Source organism: Mixophyes fleayi, chromosome 4 (assembly GCF_038048845.1).
Source record: "Mixophyes fleayi isolate aMixFle1 chromosome 4, aMixFle1.hap1, whole genome shotgun sequence".
NCBI lineage: Eukaryota > Metazoa > Chordata > Amphibia > Anura > Limnodynastidae > Mixophyes > Mixophyes fleayi.
This window is the reverse complement of record NC_134405.1, coordinates 159,485,993-159,512,832: the sequence shown is the minus strand read 5'-3', so window position 1 is coordinate 159,512,832 and position 26,840 is coordinate 159,485,993. Positions and strand designations below refer to the sequence as shown.

At 42.6% G+C, this 26,840-nt stretch overlaps 1 protein-coding gene across 2 annotated transcripts in view; it reads right to left on the bottom strand.

The window, feature by feature from the left end:
- The window catches only part of PCLO (piccolo presynaptic cytomatrix protein), a 239,553-nt gene that overhangs the window by 87,490 nt on the left and 125,223 nt on the right, over positions 1-26,840 (bottom strand). For both annotated transcript variants that reach the window (XM_075208696.1, XM_075208697.1), the window contains exon 4: positions 7,131-7,691. In XM_075208696.1, the coding sequence (XP_075064797.1) occupies positions 7,131-7,691 (561 nt within the window). The remainder of the gene's footprint in view (positions 1-7,130; positions 7,692-26,840) is intronic.

The window sequence follows — 26,840 nt, the reverse complement described above, 5'->3', positions numbered from 1 at the left end:
TAAAGTAGGATAATTATTAGTTAGTGTGTAGAGCTAAAAGTTCCAACAGTCCTGGAAACCATTAACTGCCGGTGACTGTTACAGCATGCTAGTGCTTGCAGATATACCAGTGCCAGCATAGCCCTGGGTATGGCAACTTGGGTACCTAGAACCTGTAGTTCCACACATTGACCTAGTAATAAATAATCACATAACATCATATACTAAAATGTTTTATTTAAATAAACACTAATGAAATCCCTTGATTTCCATCTTTATCCCATTGCTAAATCCAAAGGCATCTTCTTTTCTTCTGTCCTGAAGTTATCCATAAGTAATTAAATGGTTAAAATAATGTAGCTGAAGAAAAATATCTTCTTAGCTGAGCTGTGACACACATGAAAGCAGAGGGGCCTGTCGTTATTAGCCCACTCCATGGGAGCTATGTATGAACTTCATTGCTACAATGTATATTTTAGGCCTGCAGTTTTGTGCATAAAATTGTTATGTGTACAATGAGGCCCTTGGTCTGTAGGAAATGTGCAACATTACTCCACAATAGGCTGAAGTAGTAGGAGCATATAGAGGAATATTCTGAGTCTTGCTTTGTTGAAGGATTTATGGGGCACTTTGCTAGAGTTTAGTTAAACTCTAATGGGCAACATTAAGAGGGAACTTAAGAACATTGCACAGTGAGGAAATGTACAGATATTAATTTTGGCTTGGTAGGACATTAACAAAGGCAAAGAAGCTGACTCGCAATACTTCAAATGTATTTGCATTGAGTACAGGCTGAAAGACATCTGGGGGTAAATGTATCAAGCTGAGAGTTTTCCGGCGGGTTTGAAAAGTGGAGATGTTGCCTATAGCAACCAATCAGATTCTAGCTGTCATTTAGTAGAATGTACTATATAAATGATAGCTAGAATCTGAGTGGCTTTTCAAACCCGTTGAAAAACTCCCAGCTTGATACATTTACCCCCTGGACTTTTACTATGTTTAAATCCTTAATTGAGTTTGCTTTTTAGGACTTAGCCTGTCTTCTACAGACAATGCTCTCATGTGGCCTGTTCCATAACCATTGCTGGTAATTATCTCACAATCAATGATTTGTAACTAATGTAGAGTTTTTGGTTTTGTTTCTTTAATTGAAGGAGCTCAGATGTTTTTTTCTCCCCCACCTTTGTGCTATCCTGTTCTCTCTATTTCTACCCATCATTTTCCTAGTCTAACCACAGTATTTTCTTTTCTCCTCACATTTATCTCCTGATACATTTACCAGTCTGCCCCTGTTAAACCAATCTGCCCACCCATCAACAATCTTAATCCCTTTTGTGTCATAGTGTAATACAAAAAGCATAAAGCAATCAACAACCGAAATTCCACAATCTCTATCAACCATGAAAATGTTATAAGGAATTATTATATAATATGTCCTTCACTGGTTTATAATCCCTTCACTAGTTTATTACTTTTTATTTACCTACAACCATCGCAGACTACGCGGCTTCTATGGGTCTTAAAGTTGTAGAAGGCATGAGATTCAGCCCCATATAAAATAATTCCATTTGAGCAGGGTTGGACAGGCCCTACTTCAGAGTCCCCTAGCCACACTTAGAACCATTGGTTGGGTAGTAGTCTTCTCTGTGCTGGCACTTAGAAAATGCTACTTTTTAGTTCAACACAATTGCAGTTTCAGTAAAGTGTTGAACATACAGAAAACTCTGGGTTTCAGTGAATATTTGTGCTTTTTGTGACTTCAGCACATCACCTAGCCCATTGAAGCCACCAGCTGTGCATTTGATGGATATTTGCTTCCATCATGAACCAATGAAAAAGAATAATGCTTCACACTGTCACCCCCACTTGACAGCATGTTGACTATGTGTTGCAGGGGACACAATATGCACAGAGAATTGATTATAAATTTGCAGATGGCACAGGGAGAGAAAATTTGCTAATTCATTGTGAAAATGAAATACTTAAAATTAAGTATACATTTGTTCTGGGTGTGAACAATAATTTTTAGAAACTATGGATAGTAGTAATTTGATGACTGTAATTAGGGTTGTCATTATCTATATGGGTTCTTATTTAAAATGAAATATGCATTGGTTATGTTGAAAACTATATATTGTAGTTTTATGTAAATTGGGATGAAATGAGAATGCTCTGAATTATGCTGAGGCAATGTTGAAACTAATTGTGAGTTGGATAGATGTGTATAGGGGATAGCAGTATGCCGACTGAGTCCACTTTGTTGACTCCACCTAAAAGTTAAATTGTAGTCTTGGGTGGAGTTCAGAGTAATCTTAAATTCACTTAAAGCAGCAATCCCATGAAACACAGATGAGTGTTTAACATGAAACACTGTGGCAGATTATAAGCACTATTACAGGTTATAAGATTATAAAGTACTTAACTCACTATTTAAAGAAAAAACATTATATGTGAGATTACTGCTTTAAGGTAAACTACAGAGTACTTCTAAACCTGCAATGTAGTGTCCCACCGATCTAGCTGGACTTCAGATGCTTCTATTGGTCTAGTGCTACTCTCCACTATGCTGCATGGGATTGACAATACTGCTCTGTGTCATAACCATAGTAGCAGCATAACAGAGAGCAGTGCCAGGCCCATGACGGGTATTGCGGAGATGTTGGTGAGAGGGAACACAGTACCCACAACTAAGTAATACTATGTAGTTCATCTTAGCATAGTAAACTCCACCCAAGTTTAAGCTTTGGGCGTAGTTCTTCTTTACATTTAAATTACAGCAAACTAAAAAGAACTGAATCAAAACTTAGATCTGTATTTTCCTTAATGCTCTATTTTGATGATTGTGCACTAATAATTTGTTTATCATTATTCTCATACAAGGCAGTACTAGCATTCAGATTACATTTCTATGATCTATAAAGATGATAAGACTGCTATATTACCATAGCTCTTAATATGTATTTTAAGGAGCACATTTCCCAGTACAAAATGGGATATTGTGGTTTTGCTGCTGAATTGGTGCATTATAACATACATATAAGGTCTCATGTAGAGTTGGACGTAAGTGCAAATTCTTGCGTACAATACGTATTTCCGAGCTGCATATGCACACAAAAAAGCATAACTTGCTATGCAGACTCTTATACTTAGTACTCTGTACGCTTAGAGAGGTGGAACAGGGCAGGGAAGGTGTGCTTCAACATAGGGCAAGCACAGTAAGGAAATATGCTCACGTGTTCACGTACTTGCTACCTATGTAAAAGTTGAGACAGCCACAGATATACTTGGTACAAAATACTTGATGATGATTATCAGCACGTACCTTGTAAATGTTTTCAAAAAATGTATAGATTTTTAAAAAATGAGTTCCTCATCCATCCCAAAAGTGCTACCAGCACTAGCACTCATAACATACGATGGTAGTAGCAATTTCTTTGGAGGGAAAAAGTTAATGGTCATCCAAAGTGTGCCTACTAACACTAGACTATGGCAGGCTGGGCTGCTGACACTATAACAGGGAAACCCAGAGGAAACCCCTGTCATAATGTCCATCAGCTCTAGCTTGTTCAGTATGGGGATAAATTCCTTATGGGAATCGGGCCCATAAATAATGTGACCCCTCCCTTCACTAGAAGAGAAAGCACTAGGGCTCTTCCCACTTCCATCTTCTAACCACTAACTGCAATGAGCTACATTGATACAATGTGATTAGTCATTGATACATTGTAACAGTTAGTACAGGGCCTGCTGGGACATGTGGTGTACAACACTGAATTAAATATTTGCAGCTTTATGTTAGACGCATTTTACATCTGCGTTTTTTATTTAAAATGCGTACAACTCCATATAATTTTTATTAAACTACTGAACTGGCTTGAATTCTGCAATATAAATGCCTTCAAATGTAGAGCTCACAAATCATGATTCTACAGCTATGGATTTAACTACAATTCAGGAGGTACTAATTTATACAGTATAAAAAAAAGTCCAATGTTGTCTGTACAAACATTTAAGAAAATGTGAAAAAGTATGTATAATAAGAGAATACAAGTAATTTAAAATAATTGTCAAATTTATAAAGTCACATTAGGTGATTCAACATTTCTAAGATCACTTGTCCAAAGGTTTAGAGGAAGGGACCAAAGGATTATAAAATACATTTCCATAAAAAATGATGAGATACAAGCACATGTGGCCACAAAAATTAGATTCTGCAATTGACTTAAAACTTTAACTTTTTTCTAAATTATTTATCGGTCACATAAACATAACTTGCAAATAAATACATATGCACTGATTCTTAAAAATAGCATTCCTTTACTTACTAAATCACATCAATTATATTTAAAAAGCTTTTCTGTAGTGCAATGTTTTTAATCTTAGCCACATGACCATAGACACATGTAGGACCATAACATATTAATGGAGCACACATAAGACATAACAGGCTATATATTAAAATTAACTCAATTACAATTTAGTATAATGTATGATAACAGATACAATTGAATTAGGTCAACATACAATTGAAAACATGGAATAAGCAAAAATGTTGGAGTGTATTGGCTTGTAAATAAAATGATTAGCTTTTGTTGATTTGAAATAAGCTGTGCAATTATAAAGTGAAGTTATAATTAAACCATAAAACACTAAGACAGATTGTAGCAAAATGTACACAGCTCTCAAATCAGCAAACTCCTCCTTGGCCCAATGATGAGGTTTTCATTTATTTTACCCATCAAAGTCTAATACATTTGCCAGTTTTTGCTGTGCCTCTTGTAAACTTTAATTCTCTTTTTTTAATATTTCCACCCTTCCTCCTCTCTAGTGCTTCATAATGAATTGTATTTTCTTTTAGTTACATATGTCTCTCAGTTACACATTATTATATTACATGTATATTGTTGATCTAATTGTATACACCAGGGTTTCCCAAACCCAGTCCTCAGGGCTTCCCAACAGTGCAGGTTTTCCGGATCACATGTGACATAATTAGGACCACCTGTGGATCTGTTACAATGTGTCAGTCAGTAATGATTACACCTGTGCTCCAGCAAGGAGATATGGAAAACCTGCACTGTTAGGGAGCCCTGAGAATTGGGTTTGGGAAACCCTGGTATACACCCTGTAAAATGTAAATAGCTAAGCATTAAACCATGTATACAAAACTAAAAATCATTATTATTAGTTATATGGAATTTGAGTCATGTATTTACTTATGAAACACAACATGCTCAATACTCCTTTGACTGAAAACAATTGTAATAGTCTGAGTATATATTTATATTTCTGGGGCTTAAAGTTGATTGGTTGGTTCTAGAGAAAATTATCATCATTCTGCTTTACTGTAAGCTGCTATGCACCCCATTCGGAACACAATGATGACTCCATGATACCTAATACAAATCAGCAGATACTAAAACTAAGAGGTATGCTCATTTTCTGAAATGTAGATGTCTATTGTGTCATTGTGCTCTATGGTACATGGCAATATCTTCTAATACACCAGATTGACTATTGTGGTTTCATACTCAGATGTCCACTTTTTTATTTTACTGCTTATTCAGTTGTACGTATGTTGTCATACTACATACATTAACATCAGCTGAACAGCTGATGCGATTATAGCACTCAGGTACCTGACAATATATAAGTTACAGGCGGAACAACTTTCTTTATTAGAAATATAGTGAGCCAATACAAAACCGAGGCATATGCACTGGAACATGCTATATTAATTTTAAAAGTGAAATTTTAATAAATTAAATTAAATTTAATAATGGTTTCATAAAGTTGCAGTGTTAAAATTGATAATCTGGATTTAAATGTATAAGGAAGGTTACACTCATGGTTTATTCAGCTATTTCTTATTTGGTGGTAAAGATAAAGACCACCACCATGGGAAATCTAAAAGTTGCCTGCAGTTGTAAATAAAATAAGTAACGCTGATGGCAGATTGTTGGTAAAAACATAGATTACATGAGGACATCTGGGTCCTGAGTCATTAAGGAAAGTAAGGCAAAAAAATTAGTAAATGGTCTCTGGGACAAACCATGTTACAATGCAAGGAGTGGAAATTAGTTTATTATTTGCATGTAATGAAAATACTGGCTGTTTTTTCATATAGCACATATATACTTGATAGCTTTATTTTACAGTGAAATTTAAAATTGATCTAGTACATGTCCTACCCCAACTATAAATCTGTACCCACATTTTAAATTTACCTCCCCTTCCAGTGCAACATGGTTTTGCCCAGGTGCAAAGTTACTCATTTTTTATGCTTTACTCTCCTTAATGACTCAGGCCCCTCATCTATATGACTCCGAAATTATGGTCAAAAGTCATGACATGTAATTAAATACACTAAATATCAGGGTAAAAGTCTAATATTTGCCATGCTGAATCACTGTCCAACTTAGTGACATACATGGATGGTCTAATCAGGTGCAATCAGGTTATAATGTGGTGTCATACTTATTGTGGAGCCATACATGCTAACTGCCTAAAATCATCAGCAAAACCAAAGATTGGGTGAGCACCTTTTAGAGATATGACAGTGACAATAAAACATTCTGGGCAAAAACTATACCTCAAAGTGACCTTGGGCAAATTGTATTTTCTTTCAGTGCCCCAGATACCAATATCAAATTGTAATATTTATCTTTCTGAAACATTCTGTGCCTGATTCATTAAGGAAAGAAAAGAAAAAAAATGAGTAAGTTTTCTCCTGGACAAATCCATGTTACAATGCAAGGGGTGCAAATTAGTTTATTATTTTACACATAACATAAATACCAGCTATTTTTTCATGTAGCACCCAAATACGTGATAACTTTATTTGTACAATGAAATTTAAGGTTGATCTAGGACATGTCCTACCCCAAATATAAAGCTGAAATCACATTTTAAATTTACCTCCCACTCTAATGCAACATGGTTTTGCGAAGTTGCAAAGTTCATTTTTTTGCTTTACTTTTCTTAATGAATCAGGTTCTCTGTGTTTAGTGCAGTATATTAATTGTTTGTTCCAAGCAGAAATAATCATTTTAGATGTAATTTGAAATGATAGGTAATATCAATACTATAGGGTAACAATAAGACTGCCTTTCTTCATTATTATATAGCATTTTACATTGCTTACTACTTACCGTTTTCTCTTTTCCACTTTCATGCTCCATCAGTTGGTTTGCTTCAGATTTTATTTTCTCACCACATGTTTCTCCTTCAATTTTCTTTAAAGTTGTCGCTGAAAGGTCAATCATCAAATCTTGCTTTGAAATTATGTTTTCTTTATGGTGCAAAGACTCAGCCATGCTCTGTGTAAGCACCAGTGCTTGTGTTGCGTCTTGGGCACTTACTTTAAGTATCATCTTTTCAGCTATGGGGGCAAACGGTGCCTTTGTTTCTTTATTTACTGCTGGTATATTGGCTGAAAGCGTCATATCTTTAGCTTCGGGCTGATCAGTATCATTGATTTTTCTAATACTGAATTCTCTTTGTGGAATTTCTTTCTGTATTACTTGCTCATTTGTTTTATCATTTGATTTCAGATGTGTAGTTGAAGGTTTATGTGCTTCTTCTACAGGAACAGGATACTTTGGCGATGATTTAGAAGATAGTTCTAATGAAGGAGGCATCTTGCTTACTTCCCCAAGTTGTCCTGAGATTGCTCTTTGTGTCTGACAGTTTAAGCACAGCCACTCTGCAACCTGCAAAGAAAACATTTATAGTTACAATTTTTACAATATTATTCTAAAATTAATCATCTATAAAAAAAATTTCCAAAAAAGACATTGAGATTATTAAGATTACTAAATTATTTATGTAGATTTTTTTTATACAGATCACTTTCTACTGATAAATTGTATTTGATTATAGTGTAGAAGTTGAAGTCGTGTCATACCTGCAACCAGGTACAATCACTGTTGTGTTGACAATTATTTCCATCCTAAGACCACTGCCAAAATAGATGATACCTGATATCATAGGAATTAGTGAACTTCCAAGCCTTGCCTTGGCTACATACAGTATATAGGCTATACAGTGCTTCAGAAAGAGCCATATATGAAGTGATGGGCATAGCCATACTGTTACAACAATTGAAATGGCATTCCACTCATCCCTTAATCAACATAAATGTGTGGCCTGATTTACTCCCACTGTAAAAAAACATAATGGTAGGTTAATTGCTTTCTGACACAAATGGAGCACCAAGGGTCCCATGTTTTAAGAAAGATGTCAGTGAAAACTGGCCTCCAAGTGGAGATCCCCTGAAGTGTCTTGGCCACTAATTATCAAACACATTAAAACAGGAGAGGGGTGATACAACAGTTCATCATCCCTCATCCAATACAGATGGTTGTGTTTGAAGAGGTCTAACACATAGCTGTCCTATCATCCAAATTCATACCCTTTATTGCCTTTTTTTTCATTTGAGCTGCTAGCAAAGCAGAGACACTGTTTCAAGATGTGCATTGGACACTATAACCAACTTTATTGATAAATTGTGTTCACTTGTTTTCATCAATTTGTCACATTGTATATTTATGACACCCTCAACAAGTTTGTTATTTCACAATTATATGTTGGCTTAGCTCTAACGGTGGAGGAATTATACTACTATAAGCTGCTTGCTTGTAATTATATTTTTATCAATTATATTTTATCAATTTATCAATGCATTTATAATTTTATTGCTGTTGGTTTGACTTCTGACTAAGTGTTTCATGCAGAGCAAACACAGCAAAAAAACAAGGCATTGGATCTGATGAAAGCGCTGGAACTGTGCAGCTGACATTGTTCAGGTAAGTGTAATATTTGAGCAGTGGGCTGTGGTGGAGAGTTAAAAATGGTGCTGGTTCTTAAAACACTTTACGGATGTTTTTGGTTTTTTTTTAAATATCTTGTCATGCCCTTCATCAAAAGATTATGCAACAGAGAGATTCTGCTTGCCCTAGACTTTGGTTCTACTCACAAATGTCATCAAATCTGCATATAGAAACAGAGAAACATAGAATTTGACGGCAGATAACAACCGCTTGGCCCATCTAGTCTACCTATTTTTAACTTATGGTAATCTCAAACCATATTTGATCTTTTATTCTTTGTAAGGATATCCTTATGTTTATCCCCAAGCATGTTGAAATTGCTCTACTGTATTAGCCTCTACCACATCTGATGGGAGGCTATTCCACTTATCCACTACCATTTCTGTAAAGAATTTTTTCCTTTAATTTCCTCTGAACCTACTTCCCTCCAGTTTCAGTCCATGTCCTCGTGTTCTAATACTTCCCCTCCTTTGAAGAATGTTTCCCTCCTGTACCTTGTTAAAACCATTGATATATTTGAAAGTTTCTATCATGTTCCTCCTTTCCCTTCTCTGCTCATAACTATACATATTAAGATTTTTGAGTCTTTCTGGGTCAGTTTTGTGCTGTAGGCTATGACCATTTTATTAGCCCTTCTTTGTACAGACTCTAATATATTTATATCCTTCTGGAGATATGGGGCCTGATTAATTAAGGAAAGTAAGGCAAAAAAATGTTTTCTCTTAGACAAAACCATGTTACAATACAAGGGGTGCATATTAGATTATTATTTTGCACATAAGGAAAATACTGGCAATTTTTTCATGTAGGATGCAAATACTTGATAGCTTTATTTTTACACTGTCATCAAAAGTCGATCTGGAACATGCTATACCCTAATTATAAATCTGTCTTCACATTTTCAATGTAGCTCCCCCTCCAATGCAACATGGTTTTGCCAAGGTTCAAAGTTACTCCATTTTTTTTGCTTTACTTTTCATAATGAATTAGGCCCATGGCCTCCACAATTCAACACAGTATTCTAGATGAGGTCGTACCAATGACCTATATAGTGGCATTATTACTTCTTTATTTCTGCTACTGATTCCTCTCCCTATACAACCAATCACCTGTCTTGCCTTTCTCATTGCTTTGTTACATTGCTTACATGCCTTTAAGTCACCAGAAATAGTGACTCCTAGATCCCTTTCCTCCTCAGTAATTTTCAATATAGTGTCATTAATACTATATTTAGCTTTTGGGTTTTGAGACCCAAGTGCATGATTTTGCATTTTTTGGCATCAAACTGTAGTTACCTCTCTCTAGACCATTCCTCTAGTCTACCTAGATCATCAATCATTTGTTTTACCCCTCTTTGTGTGTTCACCCTGTTGCACATCTTTGTGTCATCTGTAAAAAGACATACTTTCCGTTCAATACCATTTGCAATGTCACCAATAAAGATATTAAAAATCACTGGTCCAAGTACAGATCCTTGGGGTACTCCACTGGTAACCTTTCCCTCCTGTGAATTCACTCCATTTACTATAACTCTGTTTTTAATCCTGCAACTAAAATCACATCCATTCAACCATGTTATAAGCCCATCCCAATCTTTCGAGTTTATTTAACAGTTTGCGATGTGGAACAGTGTCAAAAGCCTTACTAAAATCTAGATGAAGTACAAATAGCCTCCCTCCACCTTGATTTATTACTTTAGTCATCCAGTCAAAAAAGTCAATAAGATTTGTTTGACAAGATTTCCCCCAGTAAATCCATGCTGTTTGGGATTTTGTAAACTACTAGATTTGAGATATTCTACAACACTTTCTTTTAAGAGTGTTTCCATCAATTCCCCTACTATTGATGTAAAGCTCACTGGCTGGTATTAACTTGCCTCTTCCTTGCTTCCACTTTTGCGCAGTGGGATTGCATGCACTCTTTTCCAGTCCTGTAGCTAGCGACTTGTTGAATATTTGTGTTAATGGTGTTACCAGCACCCCTTTAAGCTCTTTTAGTATCCTTGGATGTATCCCATCAGGCCCCCTTGATTTATCCACTTTCAGTTTTGAGAGTTCTGTTAGGACCTTCTCCCCTTTAAGAGTACTTGTATCTACCTCATTTTTATGAATATACTTGCAAGTTACCTGTGGCCTCTTCCCCTCTCTTCTGTAGTGAACACTGAGCAACAAAAATGATTACGATGATCTGCTATTACCTTGTCTCACTTAATAAGACTCTCACTCTCTGTCTTTAGTCTTATTATTCCTCCTTTTTTTTCTCCTTTCACTTTCAGTATATACCTACAAAAAATGTATTCCCCTTTACCTACTGACTGGGCCATTTTCTCTTCAGCTTGTGCCTTTGCACATCTGATTACCTTATTTGCCTCCTTCTGTCTAACAAGATTTACCTCTTTATCTTCATTAAAGGCCATCTGTTTTTCTTTCACAATACTTGCTACTTCTTTTGCAAAACACACTGGATTCCTTTTTCTTGTGCTTTTCCTAACCCTTTTGATACAAAGGTCTGTTGCTTTTAGTATTGCGCTTTTTCATTTTTCCCACCTCTCTTGCACTCCTTTCAAGTTCTTCCACTCTGCCAAAAAGTCACTTTTTCCCATCTATACAGTGTCAGCCTTCCTAAAATCTAACACATTTGTTTTTGTGTTATATGAGTCGGTCTCTGTCTTTATACTAAACCATACAGCTTGATGGTCAATGGATCCTAGGCTCTATCCCACATTTACATCAGATATTCTGTCACTATTTGTAACTATTAAGCCTAATATTGCATCTTTGCGGGTGGGCTCCCTCACCAATTGCTTCAGGGATGTTATACTAAAAGTTATTACTATTATTATTATTATTATTATTATCAATAATAATATTAATAATATTCTCCCTTGTAACATTAAAAACTTGAATCTGTTGAATCAGCCTATGTGATATTTCTAATTTAATTTTACATCAAGGAGTTAAAATAAGGAGGGTGTAATTTTCTTTACAATATAGAAATGTGAATCTCCTGGATAGAGTATGTTGAATCAGTTTTATGTTTAATATTTTTTTATGCTGCTATCAGCTACAGTACCATATCACTGTTCATATAAGTATATTTATTAACTATTTTATTTCCATTTGTTTACCTCTTTTTATATAATTTTCGCTACCTGCTCTGTGTATCTTTCCCTTTAGCACAGTCCTTTTTCAAATGTTATTCAGATTGTTATTGCGTTTTCCTATGATTCTTCATTGTATAGGGATCTCTATGAGAGGCAGAAGAGAGCATCGCCGGGTCCCATAGCAAAGTTTGGGTAGGGACCTGTTGATGCCATTAGAGAAAAGGGGCACTTGGGAGGAGCACGGCCATCGGGGAGTGGGCAATGACTAGGCATTACTATGCCCCTCTCCCCTATGTGCCACATGGCCGTCCCATCCCTCACACCTCCTAGTGTTATGCCCCTGACTCTCATGTATCCCAAGTTTTTTTTAGGACAGTCACCTTTTCTCTGCTAGAAATCGTTAACACACAGTATCTATTTGTTTGGATGTACCAAAATAAACAGGACAAGTGTGAATAGGTTCCGTTTACAATGTTTTGCACCTGTAAAAGAAGTTATGATTTTTTAATTAAGCAATGTACAGCTTACATAGAAATAGCTAATGTAGAAGCCAATTAGTAAAAAATGATCCAGGTACAGACCTTCATAGCTAAAGGTGTTCCAATTAGAGCAACGACCTATGCGGTAAGGGTGAGAGAGTTTACTTAAAAAATCCTTAGAAATTAATAATTTATAGAGATAAGAGTGAGTCAAGAACCCAATTTAAGTTTGGGGAGAAAGATTTACAGATATCTTTGTACAATTGATTGATGATCATAACTACAATGAAAAGGTTTGTGTTAATTATTATACTATGTAACTATGTAACTGTGGAGGGACAGAAGATGTCAGAGCCGGTGCCCGTGAAGAGGGCGAAGATATCCGGCAGCGCTGTGCCCCTGGAGGGGCTGAAGAGGTCCCCGATGGTGCCCAGCTACAGGAAAGAAGAGAAGAAGAACTTACCCGTCCATCGATCCAGCGGCGGTGAGTATAACTTCTTTCTTGCAGGTCCTGTGCGCGGGGGAAGGATGAGCCAATCAGGGCTCATCTTTCCCCGCTGGCCAATCAGCGGCCGGATGCGCGAGCCAATCGCGGCTCGCGCCCGGCCATTCAAAAGATTGGCGCCGACGCGAGCCAATCAGCGCTCGCGCCGGCGGATGACGTCACGCCGGCGACTATATAAGTCGCCGGGTGGCGCCATTTTGCCAGAAGTCCGTCGGCGGAGAAGAGAGAGGACGTCTCTGCAAGACGTCCAGCAAGAAGACCAGCGGCAGCGGCGGCAGGGGGCCCTTGTAAGGGCCGTGAGCTACCCTGCCGCCAGAAGACTCCAAGCAAGCCGCCGGAGCGGAGATCGCCGGCGGGGAGCCCTTGTCAGGGCTGAGAGCGCCCCCGCCCCAGCTGCAACTGGAGACCCAGCGCCGAAGCGGAGAAGAGGCGCCGCCGGCTGGAGGGTCTGGAAGACCCGGAGAAGAAAGGAAGAAGACGGCGTGTCAAGTTGAGTATCCTGCGCAGAGCAGGTAAGTATACTCAACGTTAAGTTCGGGCACTAGGCCCGTGGGCACATTCGGGCACAAGGCCCGTGGCACTGTAAAGTAGGGGCACAAGGCCCAGGGACCTGGGCACTAGGCCCCAACGAAGTAGTGGGCCAGTAGGCCATTAGTATATCGATAAAAAAGGGGACAAGCCCCTGTTAGATAGAGAGGGGGACTCTGAGCCCCAGAGGTACAAGGGCACAAGGCCCTTAGGTAGTTAGGGGCCTAGAGGCCATAGGAAGGCCAGAGGGCCTGGTTAGAGGCTGGTAGCCTGTAGGTTATTAAGGGCACAAGGCCCTCAGTTAGTTAGGGAGGCCACAGGCCTCAGGCAGGGGCTAGGACCCCTAGGTAGTAGGGCATAAGGCCCTAGTGAGTGGGCTCAGAGCCCTGAGGTAGAGAGGGGGCTGAGGCCCATTAATCAGAGCACAAGGCTCTGTGTGTAGCTGGGCAGAGACCCATGGTGTGTAGGGCATAAGGCCCTGGTGGTGTGAGGTAGAGGCGTGAGAGCCTTGTGAGTGTAGGCGTGGTCCTGTGTGAGGTGAGCACACGTGGTTAGGAGGTACGGTCGAGCGTAGGCTCCTGTGGTGCTGTAGCAACCTGCTGGTTGGCTAGCAGCGGTGTGTTCGGGTAAGTAGCGGGCAAGGTACTGTATACTGTATCTATTTATTCTGTCTGTGTGGCGAGTGTAGTTTACATTACAGTATTTTGGTGTGCTTTCTAACTGTGTCCAGGGGCAAGACGTCAGGCCCCCATTAAAGGTAGGCTCTTGTTTCCTGTGGTTTTCCTGTGCTAACCCGTGCTGTGGGGGACAAGTGTAAGTACCAGCATACACATAGTCAGGGGAGAACACATGTAGTTTCCATGTCCCTTAGGTCCCCGGGGTCACACTGGTACCCAGAGGGGGTGGCTGAGTGAGTTGGTGGCAGTACAGCACACCTTGAGGCAGTTCCAGGGGCGGCCGTGGTTCTGATCAAGGGTCCTCAAGGCCGGTTCCGTGCAGGTGGACCTGTGGTTCCGGACGTAGGGACACGTGGGAGATACCCGAGTACAGGCAGTCGGGCGGTTCAGTTCGATCGGCTGTTCCGTGCGGCAGTCGGCCCGCGGGTTAGTGTGCTGTTTTACTGAGCCTCAGCCGGGCTTAAAGAACCCGTACTTAGGGCCTGTGTGTGACTCCATAGCAAGAAGGCAGCTTCTTGGTACGACCTGGGTGAGGGGGTTAGGAACCGCCCTCCGGTTTAGGCTGTGAACACCGGCTGGTGTTCCCCGTAGCGTGTAACTAGTAGTTCCGTTAGTGCACCACATTTAGTTAGTCCTAGTGTTTGACTTAGTTGCGTTGCCGACCATTAGAACGTTGTTAGGGTCGGGTCGCCGTTTGTAGTTAGTCCAGTTTTGTGGGTGCCATCTTAGTTTCACGGAGAGCGTAGAGGGAGGCTGTGTGTTCTTGTCATCCGCAGGAGTCGGGAAGGTGCAGGAGAACCGGATCGGAAGTGGGAGTGTCCCGGTGAGTATCACGCTCGATTCCCCCTTTCGGTTAGGCCCTCACCGGCAGGTGTGTGAGGTACTTGAGGCGGGATTAGTCCTCGGATTAGTCTTGGCCTTCAGTGCCTGTAGTCCCCCGCGTCTTGGCAAGAACAAAGTGAGGAGGCGGCAAGGAGCTTGGACTGACCGTGTCCTTGTCCTTTGCCGTAGTCTCGGACAGCCCTTACCTGGTAGGCACGGCCGTAATCTCTGCCTCTATCTTAGAGGGACGTGATTGGAGGTGGCTGCGGATCTGCTGGGATCGGATCGCAGCTGGGAAATCAGAAGCGGACTGGAGGTGACCATCGTTTACAAGGTGAGTTATTTTCTGTTGCGTCTGTCCCTGTCTTTCCCCGCAGGGGGCGTTACATTTTGGCGTAGTCGGCAGGATCAACGATGGCTCATCGGGGGATCATTCCGCTGTACGAGGGATACAGCTGTGTCATCTCTCGTGACGAAGTGGCAGCGTTCACGAAGCAAATCCTGGAACGTTGTGAGACAAGGAAGAAGAAGAACAAAGGTACTAAACGGCAACCGGTGGAAGAAATGCTGTGCTGGAAGTGTGGGTTGCCTGGACACTTCGCATACCAGTGCCCAGTTGCCGAGGAGCTCTTTGATGAATGGGAGGACGAAGAAGTCTCCGATGAATGGGAAGACGTAGAAGTCTTCGAGTGGAAGGACGAGGAAGCCTTTCATCCATGGTCTCAAGAGAAGTCGGAATCTGGAGGGAAGGATCGGCAGAGCCTGCTGACTGTTGGATCGCAGGAGATCGTCTCGTCCAAGCAAGATTCGCGACAGGAATACCCGCGTCAGCCGGATGCTGGAGCCGGGGTATTGGAGACGTCGGATACGTCAGACGACTTGTCCGTGACTGTGGAAGAGTTGGTCCCTGAAGACGAAGGGAGAACTGAGCAGACCCTCCACGGGGCAACGCTGTGTCCGGAGACATGTGAAGATGTCTGCCCGGTGGTACCTGAGAGGATGGAAGCCATCAGTACCCCGGAAGAGAGAGCTGCTGAAGAAGTACTGCCTGAAGAAGACTGTACTTTAGAGAGCGCAGCTGGAGAGTGGTGGATGTTGTCACCTTCTGAAGAAGCTTCCCGCACAACCGAGGAGGTATCGGACGGATGGGAGGTTCCGGCAGGTGCCGAGGAAGAGACTCCCTGGATACCGACTTCGGGCGAGGAAGTTGCCAGGATGGTGTGGATCCTGCGCGAGAGGGCTTTACCGCGAAGGACCCGGTGGACGCAAGTCAGGGATGCCGGTAAGCGACCCTTGGAGGTGGACGTAGAGGAGAAGACGTTGATTGTGGGGACCACAATGGAAAAAGGCGGCGGAAATGTGGAGGGACAGAAGATGTCAGAGCCGGTGCCCGTGAAGAGGGCGAAGATATCCGGCAGTGCTGTGCCCCTGGAGGGGCTGAAGAGGTCCCCGATGGTGCCCAGCTACAGGAAAGAAGAGAAGAAGAACTTACCCCTCCATCGATCCAGCGGCGGTGAGTATAACTTCTTTCTTGCAGGTCCTGTGCGCGGGGGAAGGATGAGCCAATCAGGGCTCATCTTTCCCCGCTGGCCAATCAGCGGCCGGATGCGCGAGCCAATCGCGGCTCGCGCCCGGCCATTCAAAAGATTGGCGCCGACGCGAGCCAATCAGCGCTCGCACCGGCGGATGACGTCACGCCGGCGACTATATAAGTCGCCGGGTGGCGCCATTTTGCCAGAAGTCCGTCGGCGGAGAAGAGAGAGGACGTCTCTGCAAGACGTCCAGCAAGAAGACCAGCGGCAGCGGCGGCAGGGGGCCCTTGTAAGGGCCGTGAGCTACCCTGCCGCCAGAAGACTCCAAGCAAGCCGCCGGAGCGGAGATCGCCGGCGGGGAGCCCTTGTCAGGGCTGAGAGCGCCCCCGCCCCAGCTGCAACTGGAGACCCAGCGCCGAAGCGGAGAAGAGGCGCCGCCGGCTGGAGGGTCTGGAAGACCCGGAGAAGAAAGGAAGAAGACGGCGTGTCAAGTTGAGTATCCTGCGCAGAGCAGGTAAGTATACTCAACGTTAAGTTCGGGCACTAGGCCCGTGGGCACATTCGGGCACAAGGCCCGTGGCACTGTAAAGTAGGGGCACAAGGCCCAGGGACCTGGGCACTAGGCCCCAACGAAGTAGTGGGCCAGTAGGCCATTAGTATATCGATAAAAAAGGGGACAAGCCCCTGTTAGATAGAGAGGGGGACTCTGAGCCCCAGAGGTACAAGGGCACAAGGCCCTTAGGTAGTTAGGGGCCTAGAGGCCATAGGAAGGCCAGAGGGCCTGGTTAGAGGCTGGTAGCCTGTAGGTTATTAAGGGCACAAGGCCCTCAGTTAGTTAGGGAGGCCACAGGCCTCAGGCAGGGGCTAGGACCCCTAGGTAGTAGGGCATAAGGCCCTAGTGAGTGGGCTCAGAGCCCTGAGGTAGAGAGGGGGCTGAGGCCCATTAATCAGAGCACAAGGCTCTGTGTGTAGCTGGGCAGAGACCCATGGTGTGTAGGGCATAAGGCCCTGGTGGTGTGAGGTAGAGGCGTGAGAGCCTTGTGAGTGTAGGCGCGGTCCTGTGTGAGGTGAGCACACGTGGTTAGGAGGTACGGTCGAGCGTAGGCTCCTGTGGTGCTGTAGCAACCTGCTGGTTGGCTAGCAGCGGTGTGTTCGGGTAAGTAGCGGGCAAGGTACTGTATACTGTATCTATTTATTCTGTCTGTGTGGCGAGTGTAGTTTACATTACAGTATTTTGGTGGACCTGTGGTTCCGGACGTAGGGACACGTGGGAGATACCCGAGTACAGGCAGTCGGGCGGTTCAGTTCGATCGGCTGTTCCGTGCGGCAGTCGGCCCGCGGGTTAGTGTGCTGTTTTACTGAGCCTCAGCCGGGCTTAAAGAACCCGTACTTAGGGCCTGTGTGTGACTCCATAGCAAGAAGGCAGCTTCTTGGTACGACCTGGGTGAGGGGGTTAGGAACCGCCCTCCGGTTTAGGCTGTGAACACCGGCTGGTGTTCCCCGTAGCGTGTAACTAGTAGTTCCGTTAGTGCACCACATTTAGTTAGTCCTAGTGTTTGACTTAGTTGCGTTGCCGACCATTAGAACGTTGTTAGGGTCGGGTCGCCGTTTGTAGTTAGTCCAGTTTTGTGGGTGCCATCTTAGTTTCACGGAGAGCGTAGAGGGAGGCTGTGTGTTCTTGTCATCCGCAGGAGTCGGGAAGGTGCAGGAGAACCGGATCGGAAGTGGGAGTGTCCCGGTGAGTATCACGCTCGATTCCCCCTTTCGGTTAGGCCCTCACCGGCAGGTGTGTGAGGTACTTGAGGCGGGATTAGTCCTCGGATTAGTCTTGGCCTTCAGTGCCTGTAGTCCCCCGCGTCTTGGCAAGAACAAAGTGAGGAGGCGGCAAGGAGCTTGGACTGACCGTGTCCTTGTCCTTTGCCGTAGTCTCGGACAGCCCTTACCTGGTAGGCACGGCCGTAATCTCTGCCTCTATCTTAGAGGGACGTGATTGGAGGTGGCTGCGGATCTGCTGGGATCGGATCGCAGCTGGGAAATCAGAAGCGGACTGGAGGTGACCATCGTTTACAAGGTGAGTTATTTTCTGTTGCGTCTGTCCCTGTCTTTCCCCGCAGGGGGCGTTACATAACCACAAGAGGGTATGCTTTGGTTCATGTATAAATATAAGTATATCAGTTTCAGTAAAACAGAACTGATTATTCCAGGCAACTGTGTGTGTGTCTCAGATCAATTCTCCAGTGTGCACCGTATACCTGAATTAGAAGGGATTTTACAGGTGGCAAAAGGTCTATTGCCTTTAACACACCCAAATAAATTATTGAATGGCATTCTGTAAAGTAAAGTTATGATAATGTGGGGTCGAAGTATTTCATTTAAAAATAATGGAAATCAAACATAGGCTTGCTATAGATATTATATTAACTGTTATAAATGTACTGACTTTTTCAATACGTTTGTGTTATTTTTGTATATGATTACTTATAAATATCTGTATGAGCCAAATATCTAATTTCCTCGAAGAATTACATTTTTCTACTGTGGCCATAAGAGGCAGAGTAGGGCTCTCATTGGGGACAGTTGGGTGTACCCTGATTATATGCTATGTGTTTTATTGTTAGTTTGATATTCATAATGCCCAATAGTCTACAAAAAAAACGAAAGTTTCTACAAGAGCCAAATAAATACATGCAAGAATAACTTGTTTTAAAACCCCAGAGAAATGTTATAGCGTGTAAGCTGCTGAAGGAATATAGGACTGTTGAAAAGCCAGAAACTGGTACTGGGTTAATGGATGGAGACTGAGTGCGGGCTCCATCAATTAGGCCTATTAACCAGGTCTTCCACTTTACCAGTGATCCTGCTGGTAATCAGGAGCTGCACCTGAGTGTTGCTGGTAACAGGCAGTCAGTCTCTCACTGCCTGGGCGCAGGGGCTGCAGAGTCTCTGTGAGAGAGAGCCTGATATCTGCTTGCAAGTAACTGTGCTGAAACGTATTTTTGCATTCTCTCAGGTTATTAGTCAGGAGAGGCCAGTGTTTAGTTAGAGCCAGACGGCAAGGTGTTTATTTTGGAGTTTACTTTTGTTTTCCTTACGGAATAAAACTGGCTGAGGCCAGTTGTATGAAACCTTTCGATATTTGTGAATTCTTTTGGCTGCTATAAACACCACTTACCCCAAAAGAGAGTACATATATATATATATATATATATATATATATATATATATATATATATATAGTAACAAAAGGAGGCATTTAGCTGGCAATATGCAGAGAAAGCAGGGAAGTAAAGTAAAACAATTGTGCAGCAATGCACCTAGATTGAATGTAAAGACCTATGTGTAACAAACAATTGGTTAACTTACATGATAGTGAAATCCTTCCTCTCAGCAAAAAGACAGGGTGTGTCTGTTTAGTGCAAACAGAGCCAGTGAATGGGCGTTTCCTTTTAAAGAGAAGGTGAATTTGTCACCTGTCCATCAAGCTAAGGCTGGGGGAGGAGTATCGGGTATAAAAGCTTGTTTGTATCATTTGTGCATTGAGACCAACGCTGGGTAAGCAGGCTGGTCCTGAGAGAGAGATGGTCTATGTATAGCTAGCGTTTAGGGTCTCCAAGTATTGCTGTGAAATCTGTACGGTGTCAAAACATTTACCATCCTGACAACAAAACTACATAAAAAGGAAGAAGTTGTTTGCGTGTGCTTCTGCAGTAGCGGGCTCTTGCCACAAGTGGTGTCAGGGTCGGGATGCTCCAGGAAGCAAGTTTCCGCTACCCAACCCGCGAAGACGTCAACATGGAGGAAGTACTGAGAACCCTCAAGAGCAGCAAGCTCAGAAGCTACGAGTCGCCGAGGCACAGGTGGAAAACACAAGGCTCTTAAGAGAAGAGTTAAGCCAGGTGAGGCATGACAGAAATTAACCACCTGGTCCGGTTCTGCAGAAAATGTCACCAGCTGATGACGTAGAAGCATATCTGGTGTCTTTTGAGAGACTTGCAAAAAGGGCAAAATGACCTCCTAAAGATTGGGCTGAGAGACTGGCGCCTTATCTGACTGGTGAAGCTCAGCGAGCTTATGTGGATCTAGATGAGGAACGGGCCTCTGAATATTTGTGCCTAAAGTCTGAGATATTGGCTCGCATTGGAGTTTCCGGCCAGGCCGAGCCCAGCGCTATCACCAATGGCGCTATGATAAAGAAAAACCGGTCAGAGCGCAAGTGGCTGAGCTTTCTAAAATTTTAAAGAAATGGCTGCAGCCTGAGGAGAATTCGCCTTCTCGGATTATTGAAGTTCTGGCGATAGATCACTGCATCCGGGGGCTAAACCGTGATTTGCAAAGGTGGGTTCTGCAATCAGACCCACAAACTTATGAAGAGCTTGCCACCATGGTAGAAAGGTTTTGTGCGCTACAGCAAATGACTAAAAAAACCTGCATTTGTGCCAAAGCCACTGCCATGCCAAAAGCCAGGTTTGACAATCCTTGCTACAGGGCTCAGTGGAAAAACTGCTACGGACAGAGGGCCAGGTGCAAAGCTGTCTAATCTGAAGTGTTTTGAATGTGGTGAGCCAGGCCACTTTAAGGCAGAGTGTCCTAAACTACAGGAACCCATGGACTGTTCCGTGGCACATATTGGGCCTGCATTTCCAAGCTATTTTACCATGAGTCCCACATCAGGAAGTCCTTGTTTGTTCCGGGTGACTGTGCTAATCAACCAAAACCTTGTTCTGGCCTTGGTTGACTCGGGGAGTGAACTCTCATTGGTTTCCAGCTCTGCCTTACCCGAAACCATAACTTTTTGGTTGCCCAAGGTGAAGGTTTTTTGCGTACATGGCACAACGGAGGAGTATGAAAGAACAATACTACCAGTCACACTCAAAGACAAAACTGTTATGGTGGTAGCTGCCATAGCACCTAAACTCCCATATCCACTCATTTTGGGGCGAGACTTCCCACTGTTTAATGATGTCCTCGGTGAGCGGATCCGGCCGGACATGCCGGCAACTGATGCAACGGTCGGAAGCCCGGTCTTAAAGGAACCGCCTAAGAATCCACAGCAACTGGACATCGATCTTTTGGAACTGCCAAACCGGAATGCCAACCTGGGAGTCACAGCAGGAGTTCCACACAAGCATCCACCTGTGGGGAAACATGGACAGTCCAAACTAGCATTGGTCGGTGATGTCGCAGATGAGCCCACCCCGCCTGTCAGTGAGGATACGGACTGGTCCGCAATACCAATTTTGTTTCCTCTGCAGGACTTTGCTCGAGACCAACTTAATGATGCCACTTTGGAACATGCCTTTAAAAGTGTGACTGAGGTAAATGGGGTAGCGAAAGCCACCCAGCCTGCAGAAGGTATACCATATTTTATTGTTAAAAATAAATTCTTGTATAGAGTTGCTACTGTACAGGGGGAAAAAGTAGAACAATTAATGGTTCCTCAGGTCCATGTCGCCCTAGTGTTAAAAGCAGCACATACACATGTCTGTGAGGGACACCTAGGGGAGGATAAAACACGGGAACGAGTTCTGCTTAGGTTTTACTGGCCCGGTGTACACATGGCAGTGAAAAAGTATTGCCGTCCTGTCCCATTTGTCAGAGAACCTGTCCCAAACCCATGTACAGGGCACCTCTCATTCCAATTCCAATAGTACAAGTTCCCTTTGAACGGATAGCTATGGACCTTGTTGGGCCACTGGAAAAATTAGCACGTGGGCACCAATATATACAAGTGGTGCTTGACAATGCAACCAGGTATCCAGAGGCAATTCCCCTGCGAAACATAAAGTCCAGCACCATAGCTAAAGAACTTGTATTGATGTTTACATGCTTGGGAATACCCAAAGAAATTCTCACAGACCAGGGTACTCCATTCATGTCTAAACTGATAAAGGACATGTGCCAGTTGCTAGGGGTTACGGCGCTTCACACCTCTGTATATCATCCACAAACAGATGGCTTGGTGGAACGCTTTAACCGCACATTAAAGCACATGCTCAGGAAAGCAGTGGCTCAAGAGAAAAAAGATTGGGACACTCTTATTCCCTATTTGATGTTTGCCATCCTGTGAGGTACCTCAAGCTTCAACAGGGTTTAGTCCCTTTGAGTTATTGTTTGGGAGACAGCCCAGGGGTATCTTAGATATGTTAAAAGAAGACTAGGAGCAGCAAGGTCCCAGGGAGCCAAATCTGGTACAATTTGTGTCCCAAACGTATGAGAGGCTAGGAAAGATAGGGCTCATTGTGCAGCAACATGTAAAAGAGGCTCAGGAACGACAGAAGAAAAGTTATGACAAAAGTGCTGTTGTTCGATCTTTCAAGCCTGGGGACAAGGTCCTAGTCCTAGTTCCTACCCAGGAAAGCAAACTTTTCGCCCATTGGCAGGGTCCATATGAAGTTCTAGAGGCTGTCGGTCCTGTCAATTACAGAGTCCGCCAGTTAGGTAGGAGAAGGGAGGAGCAAATATATCATGTGAACCTCCTTAAACCCTGGCATGATGAGGAAACCTCTCCTCAGGTAGTGAGTACTGCCATTGAAAAGTCTGAAGTGCCCGTAAAGCCAGCCTTGTCCATTCAGCAGAGACAACAGACTGAAGAAATGATTCGCCAGAACAGGGATGTCTTCTCTTCCATTCCTGGGCACACTACCTTAATCGAACACGACATTGTCACTGCGCCAGGAGTCATTGTAAAGCAGAAGCCGTATCGCATTCCAGAAGCCAGACGGGTGGACGTGAGAAAGAAGGTCGAGAAGATGCTCCAGTTAGATGTAATTGAAGAGTCCACGAGTGAATGGAATAGTCCCATTGTGCTTGTCCCGATACCCAATGGGACAATTAGGTTCTGCAATGACTTTAGGCGCCTAAACAGTATGTCGCAGTTTGATGCCTATCCGATGCCACGTGTTGATGAACTAGTGGAAAATCTTGCTGGTAGCAATTATTTGACAACCCTTGATCTAACAAAGGGTTATTGGCAAGTTCCCCTGACTTCCACAGCCAAGCCAAAGACTGCATTTTCCACCCCTGATGGTCTCTATCAATATAAAGTCCTACCCTTTGGGTTGCATGGAGCACCTGCCACCTTCCAAAGGGCCATGAATAAATTGCTACGACCTCATACAGCTTATGCAGCCGCTTACTTGGACGACATAGTGATTTATACCCAGACTGGGGATCACATTTAGCCAAAGTTGAGGCGGTCTTAGCTTCATTAAGGTCAGCAGGGTTAACAGCTAACCCAGAGAAATGTGCCATAGCCATGAGAGAAGCCAAATATTTGGGGTACATTGTTGGTCGAGGGCATGTAAAACCCCAGCTAGACAAAGTGGAGGCAGTCAAAAAATTGGGCAAGACCAGAAAAAAAGTCGCAGTTAAGAACCTTTCTAGGCTTAGTAGGTTACTACAGGCGGTTTGTAAGCCACTTCGCCACTAGAGCTGCTCCACTTACGGACATGTTAAAAAAAATTTGTCCAGATAGACTAACCTGGTCTGACTCTGCAGAAACCGCCTGGTCTGATCTGAGGTTAGCTCTTTGTTCCCCTCCAGTTCTACAAGCACCGGATTTTACCAAGAGGTTCTTCCTCCAAACTGATGCTTCTGGTGTTGGCTTAGGTGCAGTCTTGTCACAGGAGAAGAATGGAGTAGAAAATCCTGTCCTGTACCTAAGTCGTAAGTTGCTTCCAAGGGAACAAAAATATGCCACTGTGGAGAAAGAATGTCTCGCCATAAAATGGGCTACAGAAGCTCTGCGCTATTATCTCCTAGGCAAAGAGTTCACCCTAATAACAGACCATGCACCATTAAGATGGATGCAGAACAACCGGGAGGTAAATGCCAAGGAAACCCGCTGGTTCTTGGCACTAAAACCTTTCAAGTTCTCAGTAGAACATAGACCTGGGATTCTACACAAAAATGCTGATGCATTGTCACGGAAATATGCGCTCCTCCCGAAGTCCGCGTCCCCCTACTTGGAGACGCTAGGGGGAGGGATATGTAACAAAAGGAGGCATTTAGCTGGCAATATGCAGAGAAAGCAGGGAAGTAGAGTAAAACATTGGCACAGTTATGTACCTAGGTGGAGATTAAACCAGGTAAAAACATATGTGTAGTAAAAGTTGGTTTACTTACAAGATTTAAAAAGCTGCTTCCTCTCAGCAAAGAGACAGGGTGTAACTGAAAGTCTAAACAGAGCCAGGGATGGGCGTGTCCTTTTTAAAGAGAAGGTGGGTGTGCCGCCTGTCCATCAAGCTAGGCCTGTGGGAGGAGTGTCAGGTATAAAACCCTGCTTGTTTTATTGTTCAGGGAGATCAACGCTGGGATAGCTGGCTGATCTTGACAGAAAGCTGGACTATGTATAGTAAGCGTTTAGGGTCTCCATAATTGCTGTGCAAGTATACGGTGTCAAACAATTATTACCATCCTGACAATAAAGAACCATAAAAAGGAAGAAGTTGTACGTGTGTGCTTCACCAGTAGCGGGCTCTTGCCACAATATATATAAATATATATATATATATATATATATATATATATATTATTATATATATATATATGTATATATATTTATACACACACATCTTTAAATATATCAAATCTTATATTAAAATATTCTCCATCTCACCCTCTTAGAACTAACTCTGACATGAGCCTTTTTTTGATATCCACTTCTCACTTCCGCCTACAGGACTAGTCCCATGCTGATACCCACCTATGGAATACCCTAACCAGCACCTCAGACATTCCCACACCCTTCAAATATTTAGATGCTCTTTGAAAAACCACCTCTTTATCACTCTACTTCTGCTGATACCATTCACACTAATGCACCTTCACAACTGTCCCAATATCCACTCTGAGACACACTTGCTCCTCCTGTTTTAATGGTGCCCTCTTCCACTTAGAATGTAAGATCTCTCATGAGCAGGGCTCTCCATACCCTTTGTTTCCATATCTGCATTTATTTTGTCTACATTTTATGCCCCTGTTTCATGTATGTCCTGTTTTCCCTACTGTACGGCGCTGCGGAGCACTGTGGGGTCTTACAAATCTATGATAATAATATTAATTTGCTTCATTTCCATGAAGTTGAGTCCAACTGACTGCACAGGTAACAGTGCTTAATTATCTTTTAGAGGAAGGAGTGCTGCTGTTCTTGGCTCCTGGTACATTTTTCCAAGTTAAAGAGAAAACAAAGTTAATATGAAGAGAAATTGATATAAACTTTGCAACAAGATTACAGGCAGAGTTTTATTAAAAATATTCAGTATTCGTGTGTTAGCCCTACTTACTCCAGAAAGCAAGCATGTAATAACTGCATCTTTACTGCAAGAATAATTGAATAATAATTATAGTTCTACTCCAGCTCTAGTTTTTTAGAGACTCTGACAGCCACAGATATAAATGCCCGAGTGTTACCATGGTATCACCCTTGGATACTTTTGTAAAGCTTTGGAGAAAATTAGTTGAAAAAATGTTGGTGTATATACATGTAAGAGAAACTGACATCTCTGACTGGTATAAAGAACTTGGCCGCATTGGTTTATCAAAGTGAAAAATTAATTTAATTCAACATTTTATGTTTCATATGGCAATAAAAATATTTCCCTACGAGTCTCTCCTTCTTTGTTGGCATTTATCTATGTGTGTAGCCAGTACAGTGTAGAAGGAGGTCAATGTCACCACATATGCTCCCAGGCACCACAATATTTATTCTGATTTTGGTGAAGTACTTGGCAGCAACGAGACATGGTCAAAGAGATATGGTCAAGGTCAGATGTCAGCGATCTGTGATGGTCTCACATCCTACCCTGGAATACCCTGTTTGGACAGGTACACCGCACTGCTGCTGAGTTCCCTGGCCAATTGATATAAATTGATACAGCTGTTTTCATCTCCTTTAAATCACACTATAACTAATTAAGCATTGCTGATTGGCCAAGAAAAATAAATAAATCGTAGTCTTTTATTGATTTACCAATCCAATGTTTTACGGTGGAGGTAGAGATATATTAAATTGCATATTGGGTTTATTTATGGGTATATATAGTTGTAATTACTATTTTTTTCTGCTTTTGACATTATGCCCATTTGAGTAAACTTTTTTTTTGTGAAAGATTTAACAATATAGAGTGATATTAGAAAACAAAATTCAAACAGATATCATTTTAATATCAAGCAGAGAAGTCATAGTTGCCATTTTATGAAATGCCCGATGAATAAATGAGATCACTTCTAAGGAAGTGACTGTACTGTTCCAATAAAGAAATTAAATATAAAATCTAATTTATGCGACATTTTGTTCTGGAACTTTGAGGCTGAATGGCTGCTTGGTATTAACATGGATAATTGTACTGTTGTCTCATATTTTAAAGGTCAGTCTTTTTCAGTC